Source organism: Octopus bimaculoides, chromosome 20, assembly GCF_046866305.1.
Source record: "Octopus bimaculoides isolate indiv1 chromosome 20, ASM4686630v1, whole genome shotgun sequence".
Taxonomy (NCBI): Eukaryota; Metazoa; Mollusca; class Cephalopoda; order Octopoda; family Octopodidae; genus Octopus; species Octopus bimaculoides.
In genome coordinates, this window is record NC_142947.1 from 41,441,594 (window position 1) to 41,454,711 (window position 13,118).

The following is a 13,118-nucleotide window of genomic DNA, read 5'->3' on the forward strand; positions in this document are numbered from 1 at the left end:
TATATATATATATATATATATATATATATATATTGTATATATATATATATGTATATATATATATATATATATATATATATATATATATATATATATATATATATATATATATATGTATATATATATATATATATGTATATATATATATATATATATATATATATATATATGTGTATATATATATATATGTGTATATATATATGTGTATATATATATATATATATATATATATATATATATATATATATATATATATATATATATATATATATATATATATATATATATATATATATATAAACGTAAGTTTCAAATTTTGGCAAAAAGGTCAGCATATTGGAGGAAGGGGTTAAGTTGATTACATTGATTCTGTATGTATGTATGCATGCAGGCATACAAACAAACAATTACTAATTAACTCAGTTGGACAAATGACAATGACAGGGATGATTACTCGAGTCATGTATGAAATCACCACTCAGCAATTTAAAAAGTCACAAACTGTGGTCATTTTACTTACCTGCCTAGCAAACTCTGCAATCATTAACAATTTCTTTATTGGTAAATGGAATCTGAAAAGGAAAAAAAATAATAATAATAATATGTTTAATCTAAAGTTAAAATGAAGTAAGATTCAATTTCCTATAGTCATTTCTACAATGTAGCTTACATAGGGAGTTCTGAAATTTCACATTTCCATCTACTTGACTGAAAATGAGTACCAGCCAACTGTAAGTGTAAATCTTTTTCTCTCAAGCTGTCACATCCTTGATATGTTACTGGGTCAGGTTGGGAGAGCTGAGTGGGTGTCTATATTTGCTTATGACTACACAAGCATCTAAAACAATAAATAAAGGTGTGGTACAAGTTACCCAATCATACTCACTTGCAAGTGACAGCTGAACTTCAGTCAAATAAGTAAGAGCAGCAACCATGCTCTTTTTCAGGACCTCCAAGACTAATATGGGAAGAGAGGAAGTTAAGCACAGAATAAAATCCTGGTTCATATGCCTGCCAGAGAGTGTACTTCACTAAAGACACTCCAGGGGGTCAGGTGGTGTTGTTAAACTGGATGATGGATTTGAGTATATCACCTAAGAATAGGAATGGACCATTCAATGAGATTCCAAATTGTTTTCATCCACCAAATTTTACTCATAAGGTCTCAAGTCAACTTGGGTCTCTAGAAGATATGATTCTCCAAATAAGCAAGTCGGAGAGGGAGGGAAGGAGAGTTAGTTGGTTGGCTGTGTGAGTGGATGGATATGTATATTATTGTTGGCACTCCGTCGCTTACGACGTCGAGGGTTCCAGTTGATCCGATCGTGAAATTAACGTGCAAGTGGCTGAGCACTCCACAGACACGTGTACCCTTAACGTAGTTCTCTGGGATATTCAGCGTGACAAGGCTGACCCTTTGCATTACAGGCACAACAGAAACAGGAAGTAAGAGTGAGAGAAAGTTGTGGTGGAAGAGTACAGCAGGGTTCGCCACCATCCCCTGCCGGAGCCTCGTGGAGCTTTAGGTGTTTTCGCTCATTAAACACTCACAACGCCCGGTCTGGGAATCGAAACCGCAATCCTATGACCGCAAGTCCGCTGCCCTAACCACTGGGCCATTGCGCCTCCACAGATATGTATATATTCAAACAGTAAAATGTATAGTTAGAAGAATGCTTAGATCTTGTCTTTAATCGCAAACAATAATATTCGTTGAATTGTGATTTTGAGGTTCAGGACTAAGTGACAGTTGTATTTTGCTAAAAACCAAGGTGCCTTAGCAGAGCTAAACTATTGCAAGCTTTTGCCCAGCTCTAAGGATAATTGGTTATCTTGATGTGCTGATTTCTACTTTGGCAACTGATGTTTCTTCCTCTGTTTGCCTTCACACGTTTCAGACATCTTATGAAAGGTCATCAGTGATGTTTTTTATCCTCTGCTAAAACCATGTACAGCTTTTATTTACAATCACAAAACTTTTCAGACTGGCAAAAACTTTGAAACTGGCAGCAGCTGTGAAGTATAAACATTTCATAACTAAAAGATGAAAAAACAAAATAACAAACCTTCTGTCGTAGATCTTGCTTCTGATCTTTTCCATGTCATTTGTGTTGAATATTTCCAACTCTTGTAACGCCACCATAACATGATCTGGTTTTGTTAAAACTGATACATGTTGGTTTGCCATGAAAGCATTTAACATTCCCATCTCAGTAAGAACATCTTTCAGGCCAGTTGTTCCAAATATGAGAAGACGTCGACCCTGTAAATGAAAGAAGATGAGAGTAAAAGGAATTTCTACTGGCCAATTGCTCAACTTTCTGACATAGCAGCTACATATGCTTCACTAACTAATCAACATTTTTCACTATCTTAAATGAGACCCATTTGTTTCAAAGCCTGTCTAATTTAGGGCCGTTATCATCTGGGCATAAACATCAACAGAACAGCAAATTTAAATCAATATACATGTTTGTCGTGTTCATGAGTTGTTTTCAAATGCTTGATTAGTTTCTCTCTGCAGTAGGTTTTAGCTCAAACAGAGCTGAGCAAAACCCAACAAGAACAATAAAAATAAAGACTTCCTTTCTCTTTATTTACCACCAGAATATTACTTACTACACCTTAATATCTTGCACAACTTTCATTAGATTTCTATAGATATACACTGCACTTCATCCAATTGGTTTTGGAAATAATGAAAAATTTCGTAAAATAATTTTGTCATTGGACGTAATGAACACAAAATTTTGAAACGTTTTATTTTAGATCACTTTAACAGGAAGTTTGTATCATAGAATCAGAGTTAGTCTAAGTTGGGCTGGTTATCAAAAGACAGATCACCACATATATTTAGAAGGTATCACAATATACCAGATCTTACTTTAGTTTTCAAGACATGTTTTCTCCTACATATGTAGTCAATGCTTGAGCATATTTTGAACTTCTAGCTATTTATAGTTACCAAGATCTAAAGGAAATTGTACTGCTATAAATCTATGTTTTGTAAACTAATTACATTTTATTTTATGTTAATTGATTTTTAAAAAATTTCATTAGCATATACTTTGACCAACATTTAATGTAATGTAAAAAGTTGGGTTGTATTTCTAAAATCCAGACAACTTATTAAAAAACAAACCATTCAAAAATAAAGAATAAAAAAATAAGTTTTAATTTATGCATTTTTTCAATTTTCCTTGGTAGCCACAGACAGACGGTTTGCCAGCATTTGGCAATGAGGGTTCAGTTGTTTGATCAACTGAATGACTTGCTCATTGAAGAAATATGTAAGTGGCTGAATATTCCAAAGACACATGTACTCTTGATGTAATTCTTAGGCAGTATCAATCAAGCAATTAAACATGATAATGACACTAGCATATCATATCTCATGGTTAAATAAATGGTGGGAATGAAGGTAATGGAAGATAAAAACGAAAAATATGAAATATATACAAGAAAAGAAAAGCTTACTAACCATTGGAGGACATCTTTTGAGCAAGACTAGGAGACATTGTAGTACATTGTTGGAGAACCTTGGACCAATAGCCACATAGTCTTTATAGAAGGAAAATAAAGAGAGACTTCGTGAGAATATATTTGTGTGTGTGTGTGTGTGTGTGTGTGTGTGTGTGTGTGTGTGTATACACAGTTGAAATTTACAGAAAAACAAAAGACAAAGACAGGTTTATTAACAACAAGCAGGTGTATTAGTTTGATGCTCAGGAAAGTGAGAAAGTTTTTTATGTTTCGAGCCTACACTCCTCAACAGAAAGGAACACAAGGCCTTTCACGACACTCAAAGCCAGGCCTTTCATGGCCCTTAAAGCCAGTCATAAGTAAAGATAAGTTTATAAACTCCCAATCTTTTTCCCTAACAACAGTGTTTACAATAAGAAATTTCCAAAATATAAAAAACAGTTACTGTTCTCAATGGACCGTGAAGTGTTCCTACTGACAAAGAGAAAGCAGAAAATGGAAATACTTACCAATAATCCGTTCAATATCATCAAGAAGAATGCAGCTGAGAGGAGACTTGTAAGCATCTTCAAACATCTACAAGTACAATGTCACAAAAAAAAAATCATTTCTCAAATAGGTGCAACACCACAAATTTTAGGAGAGAAGGAGTAATTAAATGGCATCTCAGTAGTTAATTCATCTCTACTCCTCCCCATTGCTCCACTAATTTTAAGTTCAAGGATACATATGTATATTCATAAATGCATATATACATATCTAGTGTAGGGTCTCAACTACTGTGGATTAAGCAGATAACATGTCGAATATAGATGTAATCAAAGTAAACCTGCAGACAAATACACATATACACACTAATGTGATTAGTCTAAAGTTATTGTTGTTCATACAGAGAAATTAATTTAATTAGGAGCAAGTGTGTGTCTGTGAGCAAGCATGTTGGTTTTAAACAATTATTTTGTATATTTAATTAAATTAATTTCTCTGTATTAACAACAATAACTTTAGACTAATCGCATTAGTGTGTATATGTGTATTTGTCTGCAGGTTTACCTTGATTACATCTATACATAGTTGGGAGCAAACTTCTTACTGCGCACACACACACATTATATACATCATCATCATTTAACATCTGCTTTCCATGCTGGCATATATGAGTGGACAAATGAAAGAAAAGGGTACTCAACACATTTAGTAGGTGTTACATGTATTATTTAAAACAGTTTAATTCCGCTCCATACAACTTGAACTTTTGCGGGCCTCTAACAGAAGCCCATCTCTTTCAGCCTTGAGATTACCAAATAGAGAAATACAGGAAGTCCAAAATAGCTACCGGAATATAGGCTGCCATTGGTCAAGGTGGGTCACATGGGGTTGTCAGAGTAATATCAATTGCTCAGCGACAGCAGTTCCATTAGAAAGGGGAGTTTCTTTGACTATGTGACTGAACTGGAAACTGGTGGTGTCTAAATGTCTTGGTGCAGCAGAAGTAAGACTGGTGAGTGTGTGATGTTACAGGCTTCTGTTAGAGACCTGCAAAACTTTAAGCCATATGGAGCCAATCAAACAGTTTTAAATTATACATACATATAGGTTTGGTGATGCAATACACAAAACTCTTGGTCCTTGAGTCACTACGTTGCTTCTGCTAAACAGCAATAAACATATATATGTGTATGTATACAGGGAGAGAGGGAGAAGGGAGAGAGAGAGAGAGGGAGAAGGGAGAGAGAGAGAGAGTGCTATTATCTGTAGCATGTAGGTACATACAAAAAAAAAGATAAACCAATTTCTACAAAGAAACAATCATAGAGAGTTATGGGGAGAGAGATCAAGACAGAAAGAAACAATACAACAGAGTGCTCACCTTTCGAATGTACTGAACTTTGGCCATTTCACTGAATCCAATCATTTGCTCAGGGGAACATATCTTGACGAAAGGCAGATCTGAGTTGGCCATCAGATAGGCTGCAAATGCTGACTTTCCAGCACCAGGGGCGCCTTGGAAACAGAGACAAAAGGTATTAATTATTTACACTGATAGAGGGAAACAGGGGTGTAAGTGATGGAAATAAACTCTAGTGTGTGACATACTTATTTTATCAACTTCATCAGATTAATAGATTCTAACAAGATTTGAAATCATTTCATAAGTGTGAATAAAATAGTGTAACATGCAGTTTTGAACTAATGCTACCCTTCATGTGTCTTTTATCAACTCAATACTGATATCTAAACATGATGCAAAGCCACAGATTTGTAAAGAGAGGTACAACTGAGTGAATTAACCCCTGCATCAATAGGCTTTTGGGTTGACTTCAATGCATGCATTTGAGCAAGTACCTTCTACAAAAGCCTCAGGTCGACCAGAGCTTTGTGAGTAGAATTTTGTGGGTACTGTGCACAAACCTGTTTTATGTATGTATGTATATATATATATATATATATATATACAAACATTATATTACATACAAAGATAAGAGGAATGACCAGCAAAAGTGGACTCCTATATGCTAGAAATAGATGCCGAATCATCTAACCACGAAAAAATATGTTCCCAGTAAAAAATTAGCGACACAACAGACTGTAAAAGGGCAAGACAAATGAAAAAATACTAAATAAAAAAAAACGATTAACCTACGCACCATTCTTTCCTCTTATTTTTGTATGTAATATAATTTTAATATTCAGATTTTTTTTAATATGCTATACCACTGGTTTTAATTGATTAATATCAATTTCTACCCTTATTAATAAATGTTATATATATAAATATATATATGCATTTGGTCTACTATCCTGTTTCACTGTTTATGCTCTATTCAAGTATGTTATCTAATTTAGTGGTTTGACAGATAGAGATCAATAAAATAATAACAAGCTGAGAAAATTGTTGAGCTGATAAGATCAATTAAACCTTGAAATTGGTACCCCAGCATGACAGTACTTGAATGAATGAAACGAGTAAAAGAATAACAACACCAGCTGCAATAAGTTTTGCTTTCATACAAGTAGGAATCCGTGGATGTTTAAGAAAAGGAGAAATGTTAAGTGTAGTTTTCTGTTATTTTCTATTTCATCCATTCTTCTAGTTATGGTGACATCAGAAATTTATGATGCCAAGCAACAACTTTGTACTTACCATGTAGCAACATGGTTAGAAGAGGTGTCTTTGTGCTGTTTTTGATCTGAGAAATTAGTAGGTTGCCATACTGGAGAACCTCACGAACGGAATCACCCCATTCAATGATACCATTTGGAAAGAAGGAGTTGAAGTTGAAATCGCTGCGACCAAATGCCTGTGATGGAAGAGAGGAGGACAGTGAGAGGAGTTTGAGTGAATTGACAGAGATAAACATCAGGGTTTCCACAGTACACAAAATTCTGGTTTTGACATTGTAAAATTCTGATTAAATGGAAGAGAGGAGGACAGTGAGAGGAGTTTGAGTGAATTGACAGAGATAAACATGCAATCCATAATAACTATCAGGGTTTCCACAGTACACAAAATTCTGGTTTTGACATTGTAAAGTTCTGATTAAAATTATGGGAAGATTTCCCTTCAGCAATGAATGATTAATACTTTTTAATTCAATTTAAGACTTCAATTTTCATTTTATATAAAATATCACAGTCACAAATTTACAGCTAAATGTTTACGCTTTGAAGTTTGGCAATTACAGCTGGGTACCTCAAAGGATGGGCTAATTGCTTGAAGAATGAACAGTTTGTCATTTACAACAGTATTGCATTATATCCATGTTCAAGATGCTTAACTTTCAAACTTTCCATTTCACTCACTTCTAAATAAGTACCATGAGTAGACCATGCTTACCACAGCAATCAGTAGAAAAACTTTATAATTGACAATTGTTTAATTAGCTTGTAGTACAGAGTTCAAAGTCTAACATGAATATGGCTTGAAGAGAAATGAGTTCTGTCAAACTGTTTCTAAATACACTAAATGAAAACAAGGCAAAATCAGACACTAATTGTGAAAGAAAGAAATGTATGTTTCTAGATATTTTCCCCTAACTAGGTAATACTTGATACTTACTGGTTTGATATCATCCAATGAGCTTAGGAAATCATCTTGGGTGATTCTGACATTTTCTGCCTCTGTAGGATCAATTTCTGCTTTATTGGAGCCCTATATGAGCACAGAGAAACAATACAAAATGTAGTAAATGTTCTTTATTATTATCTTAATAATTGTGGAGTATATTCTTTTGTAATCAAAGATTTTTGTAATTTTTTTCTGTCACTGATTCATCCGACAAGTTTACATGAAACAAAACTTTAGAAACCATTGCAAAGACACGCATGAAGGAACAATGTGAAAACAGAAGTAAAAAAAAAAAAATAAATACCATGTCCAGTCTTAAGTGACAATGAAATACACAAATAAGAACATTGAAATGAATATATTAACAATGTACCATTAATTCTTTGAATATTGACAAAATATGTACCAGAAAATCTACACTAAAGTTGAGGAAACTTCCTCACCTGCTCCTCTATACCTTCTTTTACAACAGGTATATTTTAAAAGACAGCTAGGGTTAAAATCATTTCCCTCTTTTTTTTTGTAGTTATCCATCAATAGTTAATTCAACACCTCAATGTTTACACACTAAGGTAAGTCTTTACCTTTTAAGATTTTGTTTTCTTAATAAATACAGAAGTTACATAAATAGTTTTCAAGTTTAAAATTCATTATTGAAAACTAAAATTTAGTAAGGAAATAATATTTGATATTCAAACAAAATGTCTAGCTGCTGATAAAAGCTAGAAAAGGAGAAACATTCCAGCATCTTATAAGTTTTCATAATTCTAGATAAAATTCCATTTCCATTCAGTCTTCCTTAATAATAATAATTCTATAAAAAAAAAAAATAAATAAAACAGCGAAGGGAAATTACTCAAGGTGAGATGTACAGACGGATGTGTAGTGGCGCAAAATTATGGCTGCCATTAAGGAAGTACAATCTACGCATGCGCAAGGGACTTGCCTTCCCCGAAGCCCCTCGAGTGCGCATGCGTAGTAAAACCAAAAGCGTTTCTTTCACTTTCTAACTCTATTCAGCATGATACCTTCGACATGACAGCTACTTGCTCTTAACCTTCCAATGCCGATTACAAATTAACCAGCGGTTGCCAGGCTGAATGACACAGGATTTGTAAAACCAAGCATCACCAAAAATAAAACTTATTTTTATTATGTTGTTAATTGTTCTACTGTTTCTTAATATATAATTTTGTTGAAAGGTGATAGAGAGAGACTAATGTCTCTATTGCAACTATCAACCTATTACAGATGCAACAAAATTCTCAATAAATACGAGTTTCTCTTTTAATGAAGAAGGAAAGAAAATAAAATAAAACACTAGTGATCATCTACAGTCTTCATTGAAGAGGGGAGATAATTTGACCTAATTCATTTTACAAAATTAACGTTCATGATTCACAGAAAATATTAGCAGGCAGACGGCTATGGACATATTTTAGTCTTACTGAACCTCATTAGTAAGACAGTCACACGAGCCTGCATGAAATTATCTCCCACTCTTTTGAGAGTTGTTAACAATTCGTCAAGACTTATTTATTTAATTGAGAATCTTTTGCGTGTCATTCAGTACATCAACCATTAACCTATTTATTTAAATTTATGCCATTGGCCTGCTTGTGTTACTTCCCTTAGTCAAGCACAGGATTGATTTAATCCAGGGGTTTTCAAACTTTTTGACTTACGGACCTCTTTATATTTCAGGCTTTACCTTAGGGACCCCCTTATAAACGCTTATGAAATTTATACATAAATATTTGCTTAAAATAACATATATTTTTACATTTATTTAACAAATAGGTTTATTGTCAATTAAAAGATTTCGATTAAAAAACATATATAAAATCAAATTGCCCATAAAAAGTATTTGCTGTCCACGGACCCCCCTGTCTTGTCCTTGCGGACCACAGTTTGAAAACCCCTGATTTAATCAACTAAATCCTTTGCCTCAACATTGTTGGTCTTCTGCCTAAATAGTGAGAAACCTGATCCAATATTGTAAAATTATGTAAATTTAGAACATGAAACATTTTCTGGAATTACCTTTATTAAACTGTTCATAGCAGTGGAAACTGCACAGCGTACAAGACCTTCGAGTTCAGCTCCACTAAAGTTCTTTGTTTTATTAGCAATTTCTTTGAGGTCTACATTGTCATGAAGCAGTTTACTTTCTCTCATTGACTTAGTGTGGATTTTCAAAATGTCCACTCTGCCTTTCTCATCAGGTAAACCTTAATATAGATCAAAGTATATATATATATATATATATATATAATAAAACAAATGATATATATGCATATGCACGTATACCTACATCTACACACACACACACATATATAATGTAGGTATGTAGATTCAGAAATACATGCACACACACACACACTCATATAATGCAAGTTTGTGTGTGTATAAATATGCAGAGAAGTAGTAGGATTTATTCAATTATTTGAAGCTGAGATTTCACTCTATTTCCAGACTGAAGAAAGGAAATAAGAATTTTAAAGTTGCAATAGTGTAAAAGCTTAGCTGCAAATAAATGAGTGCACACACACACACACACACACACATACAAAACACACAGAGGTTGGCCCAAAAATCTACATCCAGAAAAAGAGAACCTAAGTACCTTAAAAATCATAAATTACAAAATGTGTGCTAAAACTGATAACCTTCAACATCTATGCATTTTTGACTCTATTGAGTGCATGAACTTTGAACCCATCTTAAGATATTTGCTGTCCCAGGTGGATTCGATTGTCTCCTTCAGTGTATCAATAATTCTGGATCAAACCATGAAGACAACCAACTTCAATGATCTCACAAGAAAAAAAAAAAAATTACGAGTTGTTAGTCCTAGAGATCTAGTGGTTATTCAATTGGACTCTACCCCTATTTCACCTACTTGGGGTGGTGTTATTAATATAACTTCTAACACTTATATTAAAATGTAGTGGAGGCCTATCTCATTAAAACAATATTTTATGTTTTTCTAACAAAAGAATGACATCTAATTTAGAAATGTAACACGGATGTATGGTATATCTGATATATTAATGCCAAACAAATATGGACTTATGAACAACTCACCAAACATCTCAGCCTAAGCAATAATTCTTAGACGGGAATGTGTGTATGTGTATATATATATATATATATAAACATCACACACACACACAAGACAAATTTCCTCTGGATTGAAACACTTAGCCCACCCCTGTATACATAAGCAATAAAAGAAACAATCCTTAAAATATTTAATTTAGATGAAGAAAGAGTTTATTCATCACTTGTAGGATAGTAGGGGCACTATTGGAGTGTTTATTCTAATGCAATATATATCTAAAACAAGTCAGATATTGTAATTATTGTTCTCAAAGCATGGATGGTGAAACACTGATGCAGAAAATAAAGGAAGCTGTACAATAAATTCATAAATTTTTCAGATTTTTATATTTCCATTGGACAGAATAAAACGTGCTAAATTAGTAATAATCTCTGTTGTTATTGTTGATTAACTGTAATCATCAGCTTGAGTAGAATTCTGGCTCAGAGGTAACTAAATGCAGAAAAAGAGAATTCCCTACTAGAGTTTACCATGCTTTATTTGGTTGGGGATCATACTGTACACATCACACTGCATTGAAATAACTGCCTGCATTAGATACAATTAGGTTATGTTTCATTTGGTTTGCTATGAAGACCATTTATATATGATTCTCTCTAGAAGAAGGTAATCTCAAAAACATTTCATTTCGATAAAGAATTAGTTCATTAACCACTTGATAAACCTTATTCCTAAGGTGGTGAATTGACAGACTCATTAGATAACATTGGATAACATACATTAGATAACATTGGATAACATACATTAGATAACATTGGATAACATACTCATAACACTTGCTCCCACTCTGTGTTCTGGCTCAAAAGCACACCAATATCAACTTTGTCTTTCATTCTTTTGAGGTCGACGACTTGTAGTATTTGTACAGACTCTTTGTGTTTTGCTGGCAATGCCTCTGACATACTGGTACCAAGCAGTACTAGCTTTTAAGAAGACCCTTCTCTGGGAAACACTGGTGGCATGGAGAAGGGAAAGTTGCTTGCATGGGAAACTGTTAATCTTCCAAACAAAATCCTTGCCCAGAACAGCATATATAAGTGTGGATACATGGTCAACCCTAACCAACATAGACCTCAGACATATATGATTGTTGTCCCTAGTAGTTAGAAGCAGAGCCAGTAAATTGTAGACTTGTTTTCTTTCAAATAAACAAGAGATGGTTATCTAGTATAGCAAAGGATATTGTTGTTATGTCAATGTATATGCAAGATTTGTGTTGGTCTGGATCAGATAATAGAGGTATTGATTTTAAAATGGCTTTGTAGTATTGTAGAAATGTAACACGGATGTATGGTATATCTGATATATTAATGCCAAACAAATATGGACTTATGAACAACTGTAGAAGTGAATTGACCAAATGGATAAATTATTGGATTACCTCTTTGTGGGTTCCAAGTTCAAATTCCCTGCAAGTGTTTTAGAGAATTTCTCAGCAGGACACTTTATTCTGCATTTCCCCAGCTACTTTTAGACATAGCAGTCCATTTTTCTGGTTGATTATCTATTGATATCTCTGACCATGAAACATTATCTTCTTATTTCTAATGTAATTCTAAAGTGTTGTGTTCTTTTAGTGGATAGACATGTCATTTCAGGGACTGCAGTGACTCGACTCGAAGCAGATTGCATCCATGAACACTTTTTACTCCAGTGATAATGTCAACGATGGTGACAGTAATAATTATGATGAGTTTAGATAAAATTGTAAATAAAGTTTATATTCACCTATCTCCATTTGAACCTCCATTCGTCCAGGTCGGGTGAGAGCATCGTCAATCAGATCTTTTCTGTTTGTCATACCTGGGTACAGAAAAAACAATGTGAATCAACAAAATGATAAAGTTAACCTTGTGTTGTGCACAATAATCTCTATCTATATGCAAGTCTTCTGGATTCGAGGCTGTTCAACAATATTTCTTTTTTAGATAATGTTAAAATTCAGATCAAATATAGTCTAGGATTATGCATTTGTTAAAGAATAATTTCCTAAGAATAAAATTAAGGTTGTTATCATGTCACTCTCATTAACTCTGATCAGGCAGACATTCGGGATACAAGTAACTGGTCGAGTATTTGAGTGTATTCAATAGATCTAAGTACTTCCCAACAACCTAATTCCTCACATCAAGAACTACACTGCACACCTCAACAATATAGGGATTATTGTATGAAGTCAATATGAGAAACAAAAGCTATCTAAGAAGTGTCTTCAACTTACCAATGACAAGAATGTTGTTAAGTTGTTCGACACCATCAATCTTTGTTAGAAGCTGGTTGACAACTGTGTCATGTACACCTGTACCTCCACCCTGAAAAAAAAAGGGTTACTTTTTACAATTCAGCACTATACATTTTGTATTTTGAACATCCTCTTTTCCATGGTTATATGGGTCAGACATACCGTATTTTAATATGTATAAAGAAGCCCCTAATTTTTGG

At 33.6% G+C, this 13,118-nt stretch overlaps 1 protein-coding gene across 2 annotated transcripts in view; it reads right to left on the bottom strand.

Annotated features, from left to right (window-relative positions):
* The window catches only part of LOC106877959 (vesicle-fusing ATPase), a 63,962-nt gene that overhangs the window by 14,031 nt on the left and 36,813 nt on the right, over positions 1–13,118 (bottom strand). For both annotated transcript variants that reach the window (XM_052975029.2, XM_052975028.2), the window contains exons 12-21: positions 12,898–12,988; positions 12,405–12,479; positions 9,596–9,783; positions 7,544–7,636; positions 6,629–6,785; positions 5,354–5,487; positions 3,993–4,059; positions 3,482–3,561; positions 2,067–2,263; positions 521–572 (exon numbers count right to left, since the gene is read on the bottom strand). In XM_052975029.2, coding sequence (XP_052830989.2) covers positions 521–572; positions 2,067–2,263; positions 3,482–3,561; positions 3,993–4,059; positions 5,354–5,487; positions 6,629–6,785; positions 7,544–7,636; positions 9,596–9,783; positions 12,405–12,479; positions 12,898–12,988 — 1,134 coding nt within the window. The remainder of the gene's footprint in view (positions 1–520; positions 573–2,066; positions 2,264–3,481; positions 3,562–3,992; positions 4,060–5,353; positions 5,488–6,628; positions 6,786–7,543; positions 7,637–9,595; positions 9,784–12,404; positions 12,480–12,897; positions 12,989–13,118) is intronic.